This window comes from Triticum dicoccoides, chromosome 6B (genome assembly GCF_002162155.2).
Source record: "Triticum dicoccoides isolate Atlit2015 ecotype Zavitan chromosome 6B, WEW_v2.0, whole genome shotgun sequence".
Taxonomy (NCBI): domain Eukaryota; kingdom Viridiplantae; phylum Streptophyta; class Magnoliopsida; order Poales; family Poaceae; genus Triticum; species Triticum dicoccoides.
The window spans coordinates 48,600,854-48,624,754 of record NC_041391.1 but is presented as its reverse complement, the minus strand read 5'-3'; the positions used below and the strand labels follow the sequence as shown (position 1 = coordinate 48,624,754).

The 23,901-nt window shown below is 39.9% G+C and overlaps 1 protein-coding gene across 1 annotated transcript; it reads left to right on the top strand.

The window, feature by feature from the left end:
* Positions 1-15,283: 15,283 nt before the first annotated feature.
* On the top strand, positions 15,284-19,209 carry LOC119324851 (FBD-associated F-box protein At5g56370-like). The gene is made up of 5 exons (XM_037598617.1): positions 15,284-15,580; positions 15,797-15,906; positions 17,435-18,259; positions 18,341-18,496; positions 18,590-19,209. The coding sequence occupies exons 1-5, from the start codon at positions 15,502-15,504 to the stop codon at positions 19,001-19,003; spliced, it is 1,584 nt and encodes a 527-aa protein (XP_037454514.1). The 5' UTR covers positions 15,284-15,501; the 3' UTR covers positions 19,004-19,209.
* The last annotated feature ends 4,692 nt before the right edge of the window (positions 19,210-23,901 follow it).

Genomic DNA, 23,901 nt, shown 5'->3' with positions numbered 1-23,901 from the left:
GATGCAGCAGTTCTGGTTGGAGCTCTGTTTTTCGGTGCAGCAGGTGGACGCTGAGCTCTGTTTCGGGGTGCGGCAGGTGGACGTGGTGGTAATCTAGTGTTGTGACGATGCCTCGGTGGATTGGTTTTAAAATTTTGGAGCAGTGGCACGATGCCTCGGTGGACGTAATCATCATCTGCTGCAACATCGTGTTCAACTGCGTCATCATTATCTGTTCGGACATGCTGTCCAAACATAGTGAACTCGTGCTTATACTCTGGGTTGAGAATTGTTATCGGCTCATCTTCATCGTCATCGTCTTCATCATCGCGTTGGTGAGTGCCTTCCCAGACGAGTGTGACATCATCGTCATCTTCAACTACATCTTCTTCCTGGGAAAAATCTTCTTGTGGAGAGTACTGCACCCTGTTTGTCGTCGTGAAGAATCCATTAGGAATCTCAGGGGTAACCCAGCCAGTATCTCTGTCAGAAGAATATCCACTCTTCTGAAAGTTGTTGTTCTCAGTGTTGTCAACTATGCGCGGCATTTTGTATCTGCTGAACGTCATCTCCTGCACACAAAATGACCGAGCTGCATTGTCAGGTTAAATGAACTGAATCATGCGAACTGCAATGTTTTCAAAATGGTACTGACGAAGCATTGCAAGTTGACTGCATCACCCCTCAAGGGGAACTGAAGCAACCGCACTGCATCGTTATACGTAATGAACCTATACAAGCGTACTGCATTTCCCCCCACAACGAACTGAAGCAACCGCACTGCATAAGTTTTGTACTACATAATCACGCGCTGTACTGCTTGTACTGATTTGTGTATGATAACTACACTGAGATGGTATAGGAAGTGTACTGCTTACCTCGTGATGCAGTGATTTCTTGCGTTTACAGGAGGAAGTTCCCTTCTCGTCCGCCTGCACAACTTTCACGTTCGCCCGTGCAGTACACTTGCCCTTCAGAAGTTCATGGGCTGTTTGGACGTTGCTCAATGTGAACGGGGAAGGAGGATTTGCTCTGAAGGTTGATGCAGACTTATTCCAAGAAGCTATAGTGGATGAAGCAACCTTGCGCACACTCCTCCTTGCTCGAATTGGTTTGATGTCGAGGCAGCACCAATCCACATCTGATGAATTACAGCTAATTGCAGGACCTGAGGAGTTCGGTGCCGGCGCTACCGAGCTGCTGCCGTGGAAGAAGGCCGATAGGCTGGTGTTGCTCGGTGCCTGCCGCGGAAGAAGGCCGAGAGGCGACGGGCGGCTTCGCTGCCTGGCCGCTGCCGCGGAAGAAGGCTGGGAGGGGAAGGGCGGCGTCACTGCCGGCCGCTGCCGTGGAAGAAGGCCGGGAGGCGACGGGCGGCTTCGCTGCCTGGCCGCTACCGCGGAAGAAGGCCGGGAGGGGAAGGGCGGCGTCATTGCCGGCCGCTGCCGCGGAAGAAGGCCGGGAGGGGAGGGGCGGCTGCTAGCCCAGGCCGCGGCCGCGGGAGAAAGCGGGGAGGGGAAGGGCGGCATCTCTCCCAGGCCGCCGCCGCAGAAGAAGGCCGGGAGGGGAAGGGCGGTGGCTAGCCCAGGCCGCCGCCGCGGTAGAAGGTCGGGAGGGGAGGGGCGGCGGCGCGATCTGGGTGGTGTGCAGAATAAGGTGTTTTGGTGTGCAGAATAAGGTCTTAAGGGGTGTTATCATAATAGACCCACCCTATATATATATATATATATATATATATATATATATATATATATATATTATCTACGACTCTACATTGTCCTAATTTTTCAGAATTTTTGAAGTTACAGAAGTATGGTTGGAGTACAGATTACTTCAGACTGTTCTGTTTTTGACAGATTCTATTTTCAATGCATAGTTTGCTTGTTTCCTAGTTTTTATGGCTTATATTTCTCAATATAAATTGTGGAAATGATAGTATACAATGGGCATTGTGTGAGAAAAATTATGAATCTTGTCTTTGATAGTACCAAAGTGAATGGTTTGCTCTTTATCATACTAACCTATCTCACGAAGTTCCGTTAAGTTTTGTGTGATTGAAGTTTTCAAGTTTTGGGTGAGATATAGATATGAAGAGAGTAAGGAGTGACAAGACCCTAAGCTTGGGGATGCCCAAGGCACTCCCAAGGTAATATTCAAGGAAGATCCAAGCAACTAAGCTTGGGGATGCCCCGGAAGGCATCCCCTCTTTCGTCTCCAACATTATCGGGAAACTGTGATATAAAAGGAATTAAGGAGACACAAAAGCTCAAGCTTTGGGATGCCCAAGGCATCGCAAGATAATATTCCAAGAAGTCTCAAGCATCTAAGCTTGGGGATGCCCCGGTAGGCATCCCACCTTTCTTCTTCAACAATTATCGGTTTAGTATCGGTTGAGCCTAAGTTTTTGCTTCTTTACATGAGTTGTGCTATTCTTGGAATGTCATTTTATTTTGTTTTGCTTTCTGTTTTAATAAAATACTTAAATATGAAAGTTTTTAAATAAGAGAGTGTCCACAAATAGCTACCCATTTACTTAACTACTCGCTTGATCTTCACTTAAATCTTTTTGGAGTAGCTTTCATTTACTCTTGTGCTTCACTTATATCTTATGGGTAAATTGTTGAATGAATTGAATATCACGAAGTCGAAGTTATATGTTCATATCATGACCAGTAGTAGCTTCACATTGGGTTTAGAAAGTGAAATCTTTTGAAGCTTGACAATCACAATATTGGTCATACAAGCAATTCATGAATGATTAATATAAGGAAGAGAACTTTCACATGCAAATACATTATCTTGGACATCTTTTATGATTGTGAATACTCATTAATTATTTTCAAACTTGAGCAAATTAGTTGAAGTTGGACAAGGAAGACTACGTAATGAGTTCTGGTTGTGTATATTTGTATAGAAGTTATATTGTCATGGATCCTCCAACATGTGGTGTTTGCCTAGGGCCTTTTGCTAGCCAAAAATTCGTATTAAGTAGAGATACTACTTGTGCGTCCAAAAACCCTTAAACCCAGTTTCTTGCCATGATGTCCACCATACCTACCCATGGATTGAATAAGATCCTTCAAGTAAGTTGTCATCGGTGCATAAAGCAATAAAAATTGCTCCTAAATACGTTTGATCTATTATTGTAAGGAAAAATTGAGCGTTGTACGAACTTGTGATGGCAAAGTAATAAAAGCGACAGACTGTATAATAAAGGTTGCTATCATAAGGGGCAATATAACGTGACGTTACTTTGCATTAAGAGTTTGGGCATCCAAATAAAAAGCGCATGGCAACCTCTGCTTCCCTTTGCGAAGGGCCTATCTTTTACTTTTTAGTAATTATTTTTATGCAAAGAGTCAATAGTATAAATTCTCATTTCAACCTCGATTATTCTCTAGTTGGCAAGCGTCATGTGGTGGGGAAAGATCTAGGCACATATGACCAGTCAAATATATTTGATCATGATTAATTATTGTTGACAATTATCTCTATGATAAATGGGTCCAGAGGCGAAATATTAAGCCCCTATCTTTCTCTGTGTTCGATGGATGCCATTTGTTCTAAGAATATGCTTTGAGTAGTAGCAATCATGGGTTGTTGAGTTTCAAGAGAATTCATTATTTGAACCTTAACATGTGAATTGGTTGCTACTTTACCATGATGAGTTCTATGAGAAAGAATTCTTGTTATGATGCTAGAAAAAGTGATTGAAATTATCATTGATAAAACACTTTGCTAGCATTCACACTTCATAAATTATTTCTTTTATCATTTACCTACTCGAGGACGAGTAGGAATTAAGCTTGGGGATGCTGATACGTCTCCAACGTATCTATAATTTATGAAGTATTCATGCCATGTTTACAACAATTTTATATGGTTTTGGTATGATTTGCATGGAACTAACCCGTACTGACGCTGTTTTCAGCAGAACTACCGTGGTGGTGTTTTTTGTGCAGAAATGAAAGTTCTCCAAATGAGCTGAAACTTTTTGATGATTTTTTTGAACAAAAGAGACCCCAGAAGTTTCATGGAATGACCAGAAGGTGAAGGAGTAGGGCACAAGACACCGGGGCGCGCCTGGGCCCTTGTCCGTGCCCTGGTGGGTTGTGCTCACCTCGAGGCCCATCTTCGCGTGAAACCAACGCCAAAAAATCCTATAAATAGAGAAACCATTAGAAATAACCGTAGTTAGAAGTTCTGCCGCCGCAAGCCTCTGTAGCCACGAAAATCAATCTAGACCCCGTTCTGGCACTCCACCGGAGGGGGGAATCATCACCGGTGGCCATCTTCATCATCCCGGCGGCCACCACGACGAGGATGGAGTAGTCCACCCCCAGGGTTGAGGGTTTGTACCAGTAGCTATTTGTTTAATCTCTCTCTCTCTCTCTCTCTCTCTCTCTCTCGTGTTCTTGAGATGTCATGATCTTGATGTATCGCGGGCTTTGTTAATATAGTTATATCATATGGTGTTTTTCCCTCTCTATCTTATTGTGATGAATTGAGTTTTCCCTTTGAGACTTCGTTTTACCGGATTGAATACTTTTATCGATTTGAGAGCACTTGATATATGTCTTGCATATGAATACCCGTGGTGACAATGGGGTGTTATACTGATTCACTTGATATGTATTTTGGCATTCAACTCACGGATTCCTGAGGTGACATTGGGGTAATCTATGCATAGGGGTTGATGCACGTTCTCGTCTTTGTTTCTCTAGTAGAAATCTTGGGGCACTCTTTGAGGTTCTTTGTGTTGGATTGAGTATGATGAATCTGTATGAACTCTTGATAGATCGATCGAAAATAATAACTTGGTGTTATTTTAGTACGAACTCTTGATAGATCGATCGGAAAGAATAACTTGGTGTTATTTTAGTACAAACTCTTGGATAGATCGATCGAAAAGAATAGGTACAAACAATTTCTTCTTATGTTATCCGCTAGATAGGAACTTTTGAGTGATTCTTCATCGCACTTTGAGGGATGGTTATATGATCCAATTAGATTAGCATTGTTGAGAGATTGCACTAGCTAAAGTGCAGATCCTAGGCCTCATTTTCAAGCATTGCAATACCGTTTGTTCTCACTTTTGTTACTCATTAATTCCCTTGCTATTTTTTATTGTTCCTATTACAAAAATTAATATCTACTATTATTACTACACTTGTATCACCATCTCTTCGCCGAACTAGTGCACCTATACAAATTAACATCGTATTTGGTGTGTTGGGGACACAAGAAACTTTTTGTTATTTGGTTGCAGGGTTGTTTGAGAGAAATCATCTTCATCCTACGCCTCCCACGGATTATAAACCTTAGGTCATCTACCTGAGGGAAAATTGCTACTGTCCTACAAAACTCTACGCTTGGAGGCCCAACACGAGTCTACAAGAATAAAGTTGCGTAGGAGACACCAATCATCTAATTGATAAAAGTTCACTAAATTTGAAAAGAAATCATCAAATTTGAAAAAAGGTTCGTAAAATTTGAAAAAGGTTCATTTATTTTGGAAAAAAATTCATTAAATATGAAAAAGTTCATCAAATTTTAAAAATGTTTGTAAAATCGATAAATGTTCATTTATTTTGAAAAAATATCATCAATTTTACTAAAAACGCAAAATATGAAAAGTCACCAATTTTGAGAAAAACATAATTCAAAAAAACCCTGCATTTAAAAAAAGAAAAACCCGACTAAAACCGCCCCGGAAATGACCAGCGAACTGGGAAAAAAGCCGGTTTGGGAAGCTTTAGAAAACCGGAGGATTCCCACAACTGAAGAGAACAATAAAAAAACAACTTAGAAAGCACTAATTGTTCGATGGCGTAGTGGTTACTGTCGTTGGCGCCGAAAGAACTCGACTATTTTTGAGCTCTCCAGACTCAGCTAAATCCTATTCGGCTATTTGGTACAGGGCGCACACCCCATTTGTACACTTGGTATAGAGAGAATTCCTTATTTGGCCCTTACTTAAAATTTGGTTCCCTATTTGACCCATAATATATTTTCTTCCTTATTTGACACCTAATGTCTATTTGACACTTCTGTATATTTTGACCACTAACGGCGTTAAGTGCAACATGAAAAGACCATTCTACCCCTGATATTATACATGGCGAAAAAGGATGATTCGTTTATTCGGCATGACAGGCTCGCAACTGCCTCGCATATAGACAAATATCCCCTCCGTTTCTAAATATAAGTCTTTTTAGATATTCCACTAGGTGGACTACATACGAAGTAAAATGAATGAATCTACACTTAAAATGCATCTATATACATCCGTATGTGGTTTATAGTGAAATCTCTACAAAGACTTATATTTAGGAACGGAGGAAGTACTATTGTACTGCAGATATGAACACGGTATGCATGCATGCATAAGGGACTTTAATTTCCTGCAAAAATAAACAAATAAGGGACTTTTAGCAGCACCACCGTACCGTTCTTGCTGCATGTACTAACGTACGTACGTACCATCAGCCTCTCGCGAGTGCACGAGGTGATGCATGCTGTTAGGATTTAATTACTGATGTAATTAAGGAGATAATCCTCTCTTGTGTAACTGCACGTGCATTGCCAATTTGGCGACACTCACGACAGTTCCCTCGCTCCCATCTAGCGGACGCGCCTGCGTCCCCTCCAGTTGTGTATAAGGATTCATTTGATAGAAATAGTCACTTTGGATTGGTTGTGTCAAAAGGATGCAACATTTGTAACATTTCTTCTAATATTCATGAGACTTTCACTCTGTTGTTGTATTAGTCAAGTTTAATTTCATTACATATGTGTGCATGTATCAGTTTTCATATTTAAAGTGATATATTTAAGAGTTATGAGAAATTTTGCCAATTTGATGGGCACAAAATAGAGGCATCTGGAAGCAGGACAGATGTCACCGATATTTTGTTGGTCATTTCTGGCATCACATCTCAAATGGAATGGCACTAGTGGAGGCAATTGAACCGCCAAGTTATCCGTTGTATGCCTAACCTATGGCTTTGTAGTTCTATCGGCTCCATTGCCACTATTGGATGCTGCCTTGCTTCTGGGAAGGGTTTGCTTTTATGATCTCATGACCGTGTTGAACTCGATGATGCTACTCTTTGGGTACAAAGTGAGTGTTTCTTCCTACCCTTGAACCCGATAATCGGTTGTCCTGTTTCATGTGCTAAATTTGCCGTCGTACACATGCATCATGCCGTTTGATCTTCCACCGCTTGACTGTATCGTTGGGACTGGCACCCTCGCGCCAAGGCGCGTTGCCGATCTAGTCCCATATGAATCCATGTTTTCTTCTGGAACGTCCACGGCCCTGAGACTAAGGCGTCTCAAATATGCTACAATCAGGTGGGCTAGGCCGAAAGGTCACACGGGTAAAAGAAAAAGAAGAGAGAGAAACAGAGAACGTGGTGTTAAGCCACTGGTTTGGGTACTTGACTCGGTACCAATTTTTTTCTGCTTCTCTTTTCTATTTTTAGCTTTGAGCGATGCAACATTTGCACCTATGTGTTTTTTTACAGCTGTTTATGGTGCATTACTGTGTCGTAAAGCACATAAGTATATCAACATATTGATTCAGCAATTAGGTAATTGCTATATGTTGATAATACTTGAAAATTTACTATCGAGTAAATTAATGGGCATGAAGATTTCATGCATGATATGATGAACATATACTGAATGAATTTACTGGAGTTTGCTTGAATCTCAGTTCCACTATAAGCGCACATTCTCAAATGGCTCCTACTATAGCTAATATAGCATAGTATGTTGCATTGCCCTTCATCTCACATCTCACACCCTGATCTGTTGGGATCAATAGAGAGTGGTGATTATACATGAAGGGCATGGCAAATGGACATTCGTCCGATTCCACGACTTTGAGTCTGTGGTAACATACAACTCTGATGGGCATCAAATCTACTCAAAGTTTGAGATTATGCAATTGCGCAGTTTTAGATGGCAATCTCATCGAGGAAATGATCTCCACTTTCAATCCTTGTTTGAGGATTTTGACCAAAGAATTCCGTCAATTGTGAAAGGAAGTGGAGACGTGATGAGAAGCAGAGTAAGAATGGAGCTAAAAAGAGCAAAAGTCATTTCAAGAACAATGACAAGGCTAGCAACTGCTATAGGCGTGGTTGTATGATTCACACTACAAGGAAACGTGATATTCCGACCATTTGGTGGATCAGTACATGCAACCAATTGCCAAGGGCAAAAGGCTCATGGGAACCAGTATTAAGCTTACTTTACATAATGGTTATTTCCCTATGGTTGTAAGTTTCTGAGATGTTCCTCATAATGCGGGTAACCAGGAGCATGCTCGGCAAAAGGAAGGACCACTACTTAGTGTCGATGACATACTAGTGGACTTCGCCCCTAGTGACATATAATGCATGTATATCTATATGAGTTTATATGTGTATTGAACTCTATAGAAACCTATTAAATAACCCAACTGAGAAGGAAATGTGTTAAGTGGAAACTGGGTCTACTAACACAATATTAAGGGAGATAAAGTATTGTCGTACTCTTGAGAAGAGTAATGGAAGTGTCATGACAAGTTATGGTCGTGATATTGTAATTGTTGGTTCTGGTCAAAGCCACAATTACACTCCCTATAGGTACTATATGATAATCATGGATGCATTCATGCATCAAGATTCTACTCATACCTTGTTGAGTTTTAAGGATATTCGCAATGGTTTCTATGTTGAAACTCATATAATGAGCGAGGTTGGAAGACTACTCATGACTCAACAAAAAGGATTTGAATGAAGTCCTAGAATAAATGCTTCTCTATACTGTGGATTGTATTATACATATATTAAATTGGATACACTTTGGCGTATAAGACAATTTTGTAGAATCTTAAGAAGTTCAAGATATGGCATGATTGCGTTGGTCATCCTGGTATTGGGAGGATGAGAAAATTATTGATGGTTCAATTGGACACAATCTAACGGTGTGATTTTTCCAAATTCATTGAATTATGTATGCACGATGTGTGCAAACTAGGAAACTAATCGCAAGGCCATCTTATCTCACGAAAGAAGATGAGCCACTAGATTTCCTTGGATAGGAGATATATATGTGATCCAATTCAACTGTTATATGGAATATTCACATATTTCATAAGTGCTTTTGGATGCATTAGTAAGATGGTCCAATGTGTGTCTTACTTCCATAAGGAACCATTAAGTCCTAACGACAGTGATGAAGAGATATTCGGATGTGAGTTTCCATATCGCAGTGCAATGAGAGCACTGATGTATCTAGCAAACTGCACCAGGCCTGGTATGTCGTTAGTAGTGACTTTATTGGCTAGATACAATGCATCACTGATTAAAAGCCATTGGGTTGGTGTGAAGAATATTTTTGCATATCTTTTGGACATCAACATCTTGGTTTATTTTATGATAAAAATCAAGATATGACCATGGTTGGATATTGTGATGCTGGGTATATATTTCATCCCCATAATCCTATATCATGGACTGGTTTATGTCTCCTCGAATGAAGGTGTGACCTTCTTTGGGAAGTCGAGAAGATATATTTTAGTGGCTGCATCCACTAGTCATTCTGAAACCGTTGATTTGTATGAAGTCTCACATGAATGTATGTGACTTCACGGAATGATGAACTTTGTTGAAAGTTCAAGTGAGATTGGTTGGTAGGGACCACCCACCATTATCTATGAAGATAATGTTGTTTGTATTACACAGATACATATAGGTTATAAAGAGCAAAATTAGAATGTGTATTGCTCCAAAATTATTTATCCCCATGAGTTGGAAAGAAATGGGGGAGCTAAATATCTTGCAAATAAAGTCGTGTAATGATCTCGATGATTTGTTCACAAAGTCTTTATCAAGTTCTTCATTATAGAATTATGTTAATGGGCTTGCTATGATATGACTTTGTGAATGCAATATTCAGGGGGAGTGTACTCCCATATGATAACCTGTTTAAGATCTTTGGATCTTAGATATTGTACTCTTTTCCTTTATGAGTATTTCTTGAATGGTTTCTCATAGAAGGTTTTTAATGAGGCAATAGTAATACAAGCATTATGGTATGTCATTTTCTCCTTATTTTCCCATGGATTTTTGGAAGGAGTTTTTCATGGCACATTATGCATATCTCGTCATATTTTTCCCGCAGGGTTTTTGGAGGAGACTATTTCAAGGATGATCAATCACAAAGACAAGCGTGGATTAGGGGGAGTGTTAGGATTTAATTAATGTTGTAACTAAGGAGATAATCCTCTCTTGTGTAACTGCACGTGCGTTGCCAATCTGGCGACAGTCACGATAGTTGCTTCAATCCCCATCGAGCGGACGCGCCTGTTCACTTGCGTCCCCTCCAATTGTGTATAAGGATTGGTCATCAATGAAATTAATAGTGATTTGGATTCCTTTGCAGTATGTCTTGTAACACATGCTACACTCCTAGCTAGCTAGCTCCTTGACGTAAGCAAATGCAAATACATATACACCAGCGACGGCCTGCTGAAGTTAATCACAATTAACTTGAATTAGTTTGAGTTACTACAGCACACCTACTATACACACGGAAACATAGTATGCAAACTTTAAGAAAGGGCTAAATAAGGAATTCTCTCCCGGGTATATCCCGGTCGATACTCGCTGCGCTAACCACCCCGCTGCCATCACCTTTAGTGCTAAATTGAAGCTTCTTCTCTCTTTTCTTCTCATGTCTTCTTCCTTTTTCTATTTTCTTTTTTCCTTTTTTTGTTTTCTTCTCTCTTCTCTTTCCTTTTTCTCATTCGAGAAACCTACTTTCTTTATAATTTTTTTCTGCAAAATTTATGAACGTTTTTTCATTTTTTGAGGAACTTTTCAAATTCAATGAACTATTTTTCAAATGTGATGAATTTTTTTCAAATTTTGATAAACTTTTTTTTCCAATTTCGATGAACTTCTTTCAAATTCAATGAACCTTTTTTCAAAATCGGTGAACTATTTTCAAACTCGATGAACATTTTTCAAATTTCATGAACTTTTATTAAAATTCGATAAACTTTTTCAACTCAATGAACTTTTTCATATTTGATGAACTTTCAAATGCTATGAACTTTGTTTCCAATTTTGATAACATTTTTTAAATTGAATTAAAAATTTTGCAATATCGGTGAACTATTTTCAAACTTCATGATCTTTTTTTCAAATTTTGACGAACTTTTTTCAAATTCCATGAATTTTTATTGAAATTCGATGAACTCTTTTTAAACTCGACGAACTTTTTCAAACTGGATGAACTTTCTTGATTTTTATGAAATGTGTTTCAAAATTGATGAATGATTTAGAATTTCTGAACTTTTCAAATTCGTAATTTCTCTAATCCATGTTTTTTCAGATTTGTGAGCGAAGGGACAAACACAAAAATAACAAAGAGACAAACGAACGAACGCAGTCCAACGGAAGGGAAAGAGCGAGCGCGCTGGCCGGGTCGGCCCACTCGAGGCTGCTATGAGCGCCAGTGAAGCAAAGCGGCGCCTAAGGCGCCGAAGAGGAGGTCCGCACAATGTTTCAAAGTATGGACCTTTCGCACAGACTTAGCGATCGATCGATGACCTGGGCCGGCCCATTAACGGGTTGCAGCGTTTCCGGTTTTTGGAACCTTCTAGAGTTTCTCAGCCGGGTTTTTCTGTTTTTTGGTATTTCTTTTTATTGTTTTTGTTTTTTCTTATTTCTTTTCCTTTTGTTGTTTCCTTTTTTCTGTTTCGTTTCTGTTTTTCTTTTTTTTGCCTTTTTCCTTTTTCATGTTGATATTTGTCTTTTTTTTAGAATACAATTTTTTTTTCAGATTTTAAAATATGTTCCACTTTATAAAATATGTTGAAAAATTCAAACAATGTACAAGAATTTCAAAAAATGTTTTTGTATTTGAAAATTTCTTCACAAACTTAAAAAATGTTCATATTTCAAAAATACTTCTCGAATTGTAAAATATTTCCGCGTTTGCAAAATTTGATGCGAAATTAAAAAAATGTTCGCGTTTGAAAAAGTGTTCAGGCATTTCAAAAAATGATTGCGGTTTCAATTTTTTTGTTAGATATTTCATGAAGTTCCGTTTTAAACTTTTCGAAAAAAGTCTGCAGTTTCATATTTTCATCAAATGTCCATTTACAAATATTTTTTAAAAAAATCGCGGTTTAGAAATTTGTTTGGAATTTCATAATTTGTTCACAATTTCAAAAGATAATTGACGTTTTTCGAAAACGTTTTCATCTAATTCAGTTTTTTGTTTGCATATTCGAAAAAATGTTCCTATCTACGATTTTTTTCAAGATATTCAAAAAATGTTCGAACTTTTTTCAAAATATACACTTTCAGAAAAAAAATGTGCAATTATTTAAGATGTTCACTAGCGTAACTATTTCCGGTTTGGTACAGTTACAAATCCAGTTGGACGGTTGTGCTAGGTTATTTCAGATGCGCGCTGTTGTGCGACAAGCCTAGTTAGCTGTTGTGGTTGGGAGTACGCATTTGCAAAGGCTGCCGGTTTGATTCCTTCCATTGCGCCTGTCTCTCTTTTTGTTTTCCTTTCCTACAGCTCTATGGGCCGGCCCAGTCAGGCTTCCTCCCAGTGCGTCCGGACAACAATTTGACGCAAAGAGAGGGGACCTTCTATCGGACGCATTTTGCGTCGTACAGAAACTCGACGCACAAGGTGGACGCGCGATTGGGCCGCGCAAAAAATAGCTCTAAACAAACGAGAACAACAGGAATCGACCCCGCAACCTCCAACACAGCGGAGTCATAACTGTGAGACTTTACCCACTAATCTAGCGGGTGGCTGCTGTACATAAAGGCGCGATACACTATAAGAATACACCGCAAGGTTGACATTTGGAAAAACATTTCTTCAAAGTTGCGAACAGTTTTGAAATGTCACAATATTTTTTTGTTATATTACAAACAACATGGGAAATACAAAAAGGCAACATACGAACTGTTTGCAACTTTGAAGAAAAATTTAGGAATTTAGGACACAACAAGGTCTTAGAAAATATTCACGTATTTCCAAAAAAAAGGATTTTTCAAAGTTGAGATTTGTATTCATATGTTTTTTGGAAATGAGAACAAAAAACATGGGGATATTTTTTGATATTGCGACCAAAATGTTGAAACCGCAAACATTTAGAAACATCAACATTGTTCTGAATCTGTGTTTTTTCCTGAAAACAAGAACATTTTTTGAAATTGCTGAATATTTTTTGAAACACGAACATTTTTCTGAAATTCTGAACAAATTTCGGAAAAAAGAGCATTTTCTGAAACACGAATATTTTATGAAATTGTGAACATTTTTTGAAAACAAGAACAAAGTTTGAAATTGGTGAACTTTTATTGAAATTATAAACTAATAAAGAAAACAGTAATTCTTTTTGAAACACAACTTTGAAAAACGAGAACTTTTACTGAAAATCATGAACATTTTTTTAAACAGGAACATTTTTCCAAATTCCAAAACAAAATTAGGAAATGTGAACATATTTTGAAATTCCTGAATAAAATTCGCAAACACGATTTTTTTAACTGGAAAAAATTAAAACTCCTGGAAAAATGCAAATATGAAGAGTTTTTGTAATTTGTGAAGGATTTTTGAAAACAAGAACATTTTAAAATTTGTGAAAAACATGAACAAAAACATTCCAAATATTTTCATGTAAAATAAGAATAATTTTTTAAAGCCCAAACATTTTTTTCCAAAACACGATCATTTTTAAAAAATTTAACGTTTTCTAGAAACACGAACAAATTTTGAACCTGTCGAACAATTTTCCAAATCTAAAAAAAAGAGAAAAAAAAGATGAAAACTGAAAACAGGAAAAAAAGAAAAGAAGAAAGAAAAAGAAACAGAAAGAAAGAAAAAATAAATTAAAGAAAAACAAAATATATAAAATAAAACCAAAAGAAAACCATTAAACTGGTATAAAAATAAAAAACTGGTTCAAGGAACCTTTTGGAAGGTTCTCAATACCGGCTGCCTCGCTCGGGGGAGATCGCCAGTGCGAATGCTTGGCGCCTGAAGCGTCCCGGATGTGGGCCGGCCCATGTAGGTTTTTGTCCCTATGTTTTAATTCGCAAAAATTAAAGCGAGTCGGTCGCGATTCGAACATGGGACCTCCCTCATCGATGCATACTGGTGTAACCACCGCGCCACAAAGCAGGTTGCGGCAAGTTGCAACATTTTCCTTTTTTTTATTCTTTTCTTTCCTTTTTTCCCTTTTTTTGATCCTTTTTTTGTTTTCTCTTTTTATTTTTTCTTAGACCTGGTTCGACGAATTTTTTGCAAATACATGCACTTCTTCAAATCAACGAACTTTTTTTTAGAATTCGATGAACTTTCTTCAATTTTGGTGGTCTTTTTTTAAATCCATGAATTGTTTTTCAATTTTTGATGAGCTTATTTCAAATTTGATGAAGTTATTTTTAAAATCCATGAACTTTTTAAAATTTTGATGAACTTTTTCAAATCGATGAACTTTTATTCAAAACTGATGAACTCCTTTTCAGAATCTGTGAACCATTTTTCAAATTTGATGAACTTTTTTTTCAATTCGTGATTTTTTTTGCAAATTCGATGAATTTTTTTAATTCAAGTGAACTTTTTTCAGAATCATGAATTTTTTCCAATTTGTTGAACTTTTTTTCTAAATCAATGAACTTTGTTTTTCAAATTCGTGACCTTTTTTCGATGTTGATGAACATTTTTTCGAAATTGATGAACTTTTTTCCTTTTTTCGTGAAATTTTTAGAAAAATTGGTGAACTTTTCTTAAAACATTACGACTGTTTTCAAATTCACATATTTTGTTCAAACTAAGTGATACAGTAGATCGAAAGGAACTATGCAATAAATAGCGCTGCTACATTGTTCTTATAGCTTTAGAGCTATTAATGTCGAGAATAGTGCAGCTGTTGTAGTGGTGGGCACGCGGGCGCTTAAGTTGTCGGGGCCCCCGAACAGGAAGGAGCTCCCGTCTCCCAGACTCGCGCTCGTTGCTGCTGGTCGCTAGGTTGGGCCGGCCCAGTCGGATATCCGCCTGTGCGTCCCGAAAACTGGTTCCTCCTATTGGGTCGTTCCACTGGAGCGCTCGCTGTAGGCCCAGTGATCAAACGAGGTGGGAAAGAACAGATCTTGGGCCGGCCAATCGCAAACAAGGTGGGAAAGAAAGCATACAGAGAATTCCCTCCAAAAAAAAAAAAGTATACAGAGAAAAGAATAGGAAAGATAGCCGCACCTAGGGTTTGGTAGAGTTATGCTCTTCCTTTCTTTGCCTACTCTGTTTCGGTGGAGTAGATAGCCCCGCCCGACCGCTCCGGCGCCGGCTCGAATTTGAGTTCGAAACGGAACCAAAAACAAAGATTTATAATGAGAGGAGAGCAGGAGAAAAGTTGAGATCTGAAGGAGGTGTCGAGATCTGAAGTGGTTTCTCGGCCAGATCCGAGGGAGGAAGGTTCCTTCCGTCGTCTGCTCATCCATGGGGCTGTTTGCGCTCAACAGGCTCATGTCTCTGCAGCGCGACCGGCAGCGGCGTCGGCATCAAATTCGAGCCCAGTGTAAGCCCCCCCGCCCCTCTCTGTTACGTTTGGCTGGGTCCATGTTTTGTTCTCCAATCGGGCTCTTTGAAAGTTGTAATTTTTTTGCTCGAGGAAGCAACGGGGAGTTTCAACTAGGGGAAACAGTCAAGAGATTGGGTGCCTTTTCTGCTTTCTTCTATCCATGTCAAGAGATTGGGTACCATGATCATACTCCTTTTGTTTCCCCTGTCTCAGGTCGGCTTATGGCCTTAATGACGGGTAAAAGGAAGGGATCGCCCTGTCAACAAGATGACGACTCTGAATCTGGCAAAATTAAGAGAATGGCAATCCCAGAGCTCCCTGAGGTAACGGAGGCGTTCATTTTTTCAAGCATAATGTCACCGGGACTGCTCTAAAAGGACTAATTCTCGGGACTATGCTAGACTAGCTGCATATTATTACGATTTGAAAACAGAGAAAAGATCCTTTTGGTCACATATTAATGTAGTAACAGAGACAAGTTATTTTTGGTCACATCCTACTACATATAACACAAAAAAGATGATTTTTTTTTACTCAACCAATGAGAAACTCGACAATTTGTTATAGCTGTAGCTGGTCTCTCTGCAAAGCATGGTAACATGTCCAACACAGCTTTCCAGAATTTCGTGCGCAATTTAGGTGCTTTGGTACTAATAACTGAGTGATTTAGTAATTGCTACCTCCCTTCATTTTTACAAGGTGCAGTTTTGCACTCCAAAATCCAAATTCACACTTTCATCAACAACTAGTGTAATAATACTCCCTCCGTCCGTAAATACTTGTCCGAGAAATGGATGTATCTAGATATATTTTAGTTATAGATACACCCATTTTTATCAATTTCCCCGACAAGTATTTCCTGACGGAGGGAGTAATTGTGAGTGCCTCAAAATGATACAATTGGGTTCTTATATAAAATGCACTCGCTAATCATTATGATTTTGTAACTATCAACAAACCATTATGATTTGATTTAGTATGTCTTGTAAAAGTGAACAGGAAGCTTTGATTAGCACTATGAAGCTAGTGTTGCGCTGTAACAAAGTTCATGCGATAATTGATTGGGATATTCATCACAGAAATTTGTAAAATGATTAATCTTTCCACCTGCTGCAGAACCTTTTCCAAAATATTTGATTCTGCTATTGCGCTACCTAAATCTACAAAAAGACATCAAAACTTTCACAATTGCACTATAGATGCTGTAGGGTTGATTTTTAGCTTTTGTGCAATTTGTGCTACCTAAAGCTATTTATGAATTGAACTCTGCATTTTCTGCCTTTTTTTTCTTCTTTATCTTCATGGTCTTCTTGAACAATTATCTCTTCATCTTAGTTGCCCAGGTTCATGTTTTTCATGCAATGTCAGTGTCATTTCATAGACTTCCATCTGTTTAACTTTTCAGTTTTGATATGCTATTTGTACCCTACGCTGAAATTACATATTCATATCTGTTTCGTCACTGTTTTAACCCATTTATAAACATATTATTGCACAATAACATACTCCAAATTGCACAGAAACATCATTGTTGGCTGGCAACTGATGCAAGCAAAAGTATATTTCATGAAGTACTTAATTGGTGTGAGCTGTTAGCAACTGTCTCCCCCTTGTCCTCCACCTCCAAAAAGCCAGTAATAATGTTAGAAAAAAAAATCTCTATGCATTGCTGAGTTTAACCTAGCACAGTTGCGTTCCTTTGCACTATCTACCTATGTAAATCAGTGCACCCTGTGAAGGGCTACCTGGGTACAATGTTATTCGTGTGGTTCTACTGTTTTTCTTTCTCCAATTGTACCATTGACCTTACACTTCCAATTTTGATCTTTTATCCAATTCTTGTGTGTGCAGGACATATTGCTTCGTATACACTCCTTAATGCCAATGCGTGAAGCTGCTCGTGCTGCTTGCCTATCTCAAGCCTTTTTACATTCCTGGAGATGTCATTCCAATCTCATATTTAATAAGTATACAATTGGCTTGAAGAGTGCGAGTGGCGAGAAGTTCCACCACAAGGTTGACTGCATTCTCAGGAAACACAAAGGCAGCTTGAAAACATTCAAGCTTGAGTACAATGAAAAGAATGGGCTCGATGACTTCAGTTATTTTGATCGTTGGCTTCAGATTGCTCTTAAGCCTGGGCTTGAAGAACTCACCTTCGTGTTGTCTGAAACTGAAACAATGAGAAAATACAACTTCCCATGCGCTCTTTTATCTGACAGGGTTGGAAACTCACTTAAGCACCTTTCACTTCGTTTTTGTGACCTCCATCCCACAGTTGAACTTGGCCCCTTGAGAAGCCTGACAAGGCTGTACCTGTGCTGTGTGAGCATTACGTGGAATGAGTTAGAGTGCCTTCTTTCCAACTCTCCTGCTTTGGAGCTATTAGATCTTACTAGTTGCGCTGAGATTAGGTGTCTGAAGTTATCTTGTGCCCTGCAGCGCCTCATTGTGCTTAGTGTTTTAGAATGCGAGAGATTGACAGTGATAGAGAGCAAAGCACCAAATCTCTCTAGTCTTTACCTTAGAGGAAGCAGGTTAGACTTCTCACTTGTGGAAACATTGCAAATGAAGGATTTATACTTGCAACAAGACAACCTTATCCGTGATGCCTGTGCCAAGCTGCCACCCATGCTGCCAAATATTGAAACTCTTGTCATAGAATCACCGTGGGAGGTATATATTCTCCGCAATATGCAGGTTACATTAGTCATCCCTGGTATAGTGTATCTGATACATGACATTTTTTGTTTGCAGGTGGTCGATGCACCAATGCTGCCTACCAAATTCCTCTACCTTAAGCACCTCAACGTTAATTTGAGAACAGGAACAACCGAGTACCGGCCATATGACTATTTTTCTCTGGTTTCTTTCCTGGATGCTTCTCCTTCCTTGGAGACTTTGATATTAGATGTAAGGCGCTGTCGCTGTTTATATTCATTTCATCCTGCAAAGCATCTGGGTCCGTTTAACTCACATCATATTATCCTTTCTATCTATTGTCAGGTGACTCAGTTGCGTATGTTGCACAAGCCAATCTTTGCTGATTCTCAACTGAGGCACATGCCTGAACACCGCCATAGCTGCCTCAAGAGCGTGAAGATCAGGGGTTTCAGCTCTGCGAAGTGCTTGATTGAACTGACATGTTATATTCTCAAGAACGCGGTGTCACTTGAGTGTCTTACATTGGACACCATTTATGGGCATAGGTGTTATGATGACAGCAAGTACGATTGGTGTATGCCAATGGGGGTTGGTATTCTTATGGAAACCCCCAGGGCACTCTCGGCTATCAGAACATACATTGAGAATAAAGTTCCATCTACAGTTAAGTTAACTGTTATGGAGCCTTGCAGCCAATGCCATGCTAAAGCATTACGGCGGGCATTATCACAGTCGTGCAATGCCGTTTCCATTTAATTTTAGCTAACTGCTCCCCTGTTCAGAGCCATTTATGGCTGTGGCCCAATGTAACAAAATGTAAACTTATTATAGGACCATGTTTTTTTCCTGAAGCATCAGACCTTTTCAATGTCTAGTTTTTGTAGTGTTTTGTTTGTAGGGATTAGTTGTTGGGCCAGTGTTGAAATATTCAGTCGCAAGATGTGGTGTTGTGTTTTGTTTCTCAGGCTATTGTTACCGGCAGCAGCAACAGCTTGGCGCCCCGGTTTTGTTGATGACGCTCACAATACTGAGTCTGACTGTCACTAGTAGAAAAAGGGCCATTTGTTCTCGTTCGTAAGGGCCTTCTGTCCTGGTTTAGGAACCGGGACTAAAAGGTCGTTACTAATACCCTTGGCCTTTAGTCCCGGTTCTTACACGAACCGGGACAGATGGGCCTCCACGTGGCCGCTGTGGCCAGCCCAGGCAGGGGGCCCTTTAGTCCCGGTTGGTGACATCAACCGGGACCAAAAGGCATCCACGCGTCAGCAGCTGGCTGAAGCTGAGGTTTTTTTTTGAAAGAGGCTGGTTTACGGGTTTTGGGGGTTAATTTAGGTTGTTATTAGCTAGCTAATAGAGAGAAGTGTCCTCTCTTATATCTCCGTGCTTGGTTTACCAATGCTATTGCTATGCCTAAACATGGCTTAGATTGAAGGGAAGGCAACATGTGGTGCATGTCGAAAGTAATAATGATCAAGTATTACTTTCGACATGCACCACATGTTGCCTTCACTTTAATCCAATTCATGTTCATTTCACCCGCTGATATATAATAACTCTTTATGCTCGCATCATGCATCATCATATATAATAACAAGTCATACTAATCATCATCATACAACTTCTACTCGTTATTAATAACAAGTCATACGATCATCATCCTCATAGTCATCGAACCAACCCTACTTAATTGTTCTTAGCACATGATCGTCAATATTAGGTAGGACCTAAATACCCTCTTTAAGGTAAAATAGCATAAAACAATATGGACCTTGACTCTCCATTATGGAGAATGGAGATCATCCTTATCCAATTCTTGCGCTTCGCTTCCTTTTGCTTCCAAGAACCTCCTTACGACTGTCCATACATTTTTTCCATTCTTTGATAGTAGCGTGGGTTTTGAGGCTAGCAGCAGCGCGGGTGGCCGCGCTACTAATAAGGCGCTACAGCTAACTTATAGTAGTAGCGCGGCCCGTACCCGCGCTACTACTGTTTACGATATCAGCAGCGCTTTTTGTGAACGCGCTACTATTACCTAGCTGTAGCGATTTCGCAGTCCCTCGCTACTGCTATATCTTTCATCATTTTCCCCCGTACCCCTTTCCCTTTCAGTTTCCCTTTCAGATACTAGATACTAGGTACTGCTAGTAGATATCAAATTCATAAACCATTACTGGGTAGTACTCCCTTCGTTCCAAATTACTTGTCGTGGTTTTAGTTCAAACCACGACGAGTAATTTGGAACGAAGGGAGTACTAGATAACAATTTCATGCATAGTCAACATGCATCCTAAAGCAGTACAAGGTCATATCAACGGCGATCATCATATGTAGTTCTAGATGATATCGACGACGATCATCATATGTAGTTCTAGATGATATAGCCACACACATATGTAGTTCTAGATGATATCGAAGACAATCATCATCCTCAAGCCTGGGTGGTTGGTGTTCCTGATAGTAATTAGGATGGCATGTCCAACACGAAGATTCTTGCCATCGAGGAATTTCTTCCACCCAACCGAGTTTAAGTGTGTGCGACCATCCGTGTCCACGCGGTAAGTACAGGTTGTGACGGAGCCCCTTGCAGTAAGGCGTAGTCCAGCTGAGCCTTCTTCATCAGGCTCGATACCATAACTCACAGATATGCTCTTTGCCAATTTCTGAATAAGAAAAACATATCAATTAATAAATAGCCTCGCAAATAAGTACATATGGATTATCTACACTATTAATAGTTTCCTTAGATTCTACACTAATAAGCATGTGATCGAACTCTACACTAAAACATATCATCGACTAGATTCCACACAACATACCATATCATTGGACTGTACACTAAGTATTTCATCGGATGATTTGCATTTGTAAGTATAACATACCATATCATGTCGATCAACCATGGTATTTGTCAGTCGGGTCATGAATGGCACCCCGACAAAGTCAGCACGTGGCGGAATTATGTCCCACAGGTTGGACACCTCCTCCTCGCTCAGCCTTGTTCTTTGAGCTACGATGGCTTCATGAAGTGGGTCCTCATCATCTTCATCGAGTGGGTCCTCATCATCTTCATCGAGTGGGTCCTCATTATGTTCATCATCTTCGTCATCTTCATCATCTTCCACCAGGTTGAGATAAATGATAGCCAGCTTGGGTCTTTCTGCTCTGAAGGAGAAGCTGATCAACTCACCACCAGTAAGACGCATGCGGGCGAGGAAACGGGCCCATCCATCTCCTCCAATATATGACATATTGCGTCCTTTCTCGACCTCCATAGTGTACGGCCCCCCAGGAGCCTCAAATGTCACAGTGTCTCCTGTTAGCTTGTTGAATTTCAACCTCACATTGCATGGGACGATCTATGTAAGAAAAGCAAAATGACACAATGCAGTAATGCCAACACTAAAAATAAAATAGTTGTTACATTTCATCTAATTTCTTACCGCCGCATGACGAAAACTCGGCTGGAAGTAGATGCCGAACAGCTTGCCAGTTGCAAGGCTGCTGGCGCACCTTGACTTGCACAGTCGACATGGTGGTGGTGGTGGTGGCGCCATTTTCCTAAAGCAATATGAGAAAAGGATTAACGATTAGATGACAAGGTACCACCTACCAAAGCATTTCGATGGCACCTATTGCCTAAGATAATTGATTAAAAAAACAAGTGGCAAATTTATCTAAATTGGCACCTACATTTTGCCAAAAAAATAACTTATTACAAAAAAACAAAAGCATCTACCTATCCATGTACAAAAAAAATAACAATAAAATGGTGCATACTAAATCAACTAGCATACTAAATCAACTAAATGACACAATGTTCTAAATCAACTAAATCAACTAGCCTACCAAATCAACTAAAACAACTAGCCTACTAAATTAACTAAATGAAAATGTTCTAAATCAACTAGCCTACTAAATCAACTGAATCATATCAACTAAATCAAAATGTTGCATATAAACTAGCCTACTAAATCAAAATGTAGCAGGGAGGAGGGAGAAGGAGGGGCGACTCGAGGAGGGAGTAGAGAGTATGACGGAGGAGGAAGGCGGAACAAGGAGGGGCCGGCTGGCGGCGAGTGGAGGGAGGACGGAGGAGGAAGGCGGAGCGAGGAGGGGCCGGCCAACGGCGAGTGGAGGGAGGACGGAGGAGGAGGCCGGTACCGAGTCCAGTGAGGAGGATGAGGTGACGGCGGCGCAGATCGGAGGAGGGGCGACGGGGGAGGACCGGCGGCGCGGGGGGTTGAGGGGGAGATCGAGTGAGTGTGTGGATTTGTGGGTTATTGCGACTAGTTAACTTAGCAGCATCGGTTATTGCGTAAATGCGCTGCTGCGACCCATAGCAGTAGCGCTCTTTGTATTAACGCACTGCCGCTATAACTGGCCTCTCGGCGGCGCCGTGGGAATTTTAGCAGTAGCGCGTCTTTGAGTGTACGCGCTACTGATAAACTTGTTTCAGCAGCGAGTTTTGTCCGCGCGCGCTACTGCTACTTAGCAGCAGCGCCTGATTTTAAAGCACGGTACTGGTAAGATTCTGTGTATAGGCTTTCCCTTAGTAGTGTGTCTCCACTTCTTTTAGAAATCCGGTATGGACAATTGAGATTCGTAGGATGACCTGGTTGTATGTTCAAAACATCAAGGCGACCATGCTGATACATCAGATGAGGCACACAATCATTCGGGATTATCTGTTGAAAAACATAGTAATAACTTCGTAGTTAGCAATGATGTACTAGTTTTAGAAGTATGCAAAAGATGCATGGATGTCGTAATAATAAAAAGTCTTACCAGGGTATCTCCATGGTAGTTACCGTAGTTCAACACGTGCACTAGTGGCACGTATTGACCATAATGTTGAGGAGTTCGATTGTAGATATTGTAATTCTCAAGATCAGTACAAAATGCGATCAGATGATTTTTCTCCTGATAAGTTAATTCGGAGCCATCGGTGTAGTGGGTTTTGTCTACCATCTTCCCCACATTCTTTGAAGAATGAAAATAAGCTGTCAACTATTTTGAAATAAACAATATAAATTACTTAATAACTATGTTTGAGAAGCTCACATAGGGGAAGAACTGGAAGAGTATCAACAAGGAACCAAATGTCCATATTGTCTTGCTCGATTTTAGGATCACCAAGATCCATGGTGACAAGCATACCCTCATCAAAACCATACATATTGCAAAGTGCTTCCCAATTTTTGCAACTAAAATGGGTTACACTCTCAGAATTGTACAACTTTACTTCGAAATCCACACCATGATGGGTCCTTTGGTGAATTTTTTTGTTTCCATACTTTCATGGTCTTCAAAATCCATCATCTCCAAGACATAGCGTCTTGCATAGCATGGGATAAGCTAGTCGAATTGGAAAATATGAAAAGTACACGTTGAAATAGTTGAAGTCGTGCTTAATTACGAAAAAAACTGTTGTTGTCGTTGCATACCGTTTCAACATCGAAGGTCTCCTCCGTCCAGCTCAAGGAACCTGTCGCACATACCTCGGTCGTCGTGGAACCAGTCGCACTCCCCCGGGCGGTTTTCGTCGTCCGAGTACGACATTTCCTATGTTCATAATTCAAATATTAAACTTGTACAATTAAATATATGTACTAAAAAACCTAAATTAGATCATTATTATTCATCACGGGTTGACT

What these genes read in the sequence shown, in the direction of transcription:
- LOC119324851 (XM_037598617.1), top strand. Translation starts at nt 15,502, where the DNA reads ATGGGGCTGTTTGCGCTCAACAGGCTCATGTCTCTGCAGCGCGACCGG. An exon ending in TCATAGAATCACCGTGGGAG is followed by an intron (nt 18,260 to 18,340) that starts GTATATATTCTC and finishes TTTTGTTTGCAG; the next exon opens with GTGGTCGATGCACCAATGCT. An exon ending in TGGAGACTTTGATATTAGAT is followed by an intron (nt 18,497 to 18,589) that starts GTAAGGCGCTGT and finishes ATCTATTGTCAG; the next exon opens with GTGACTCAGTTGCGTATGTT.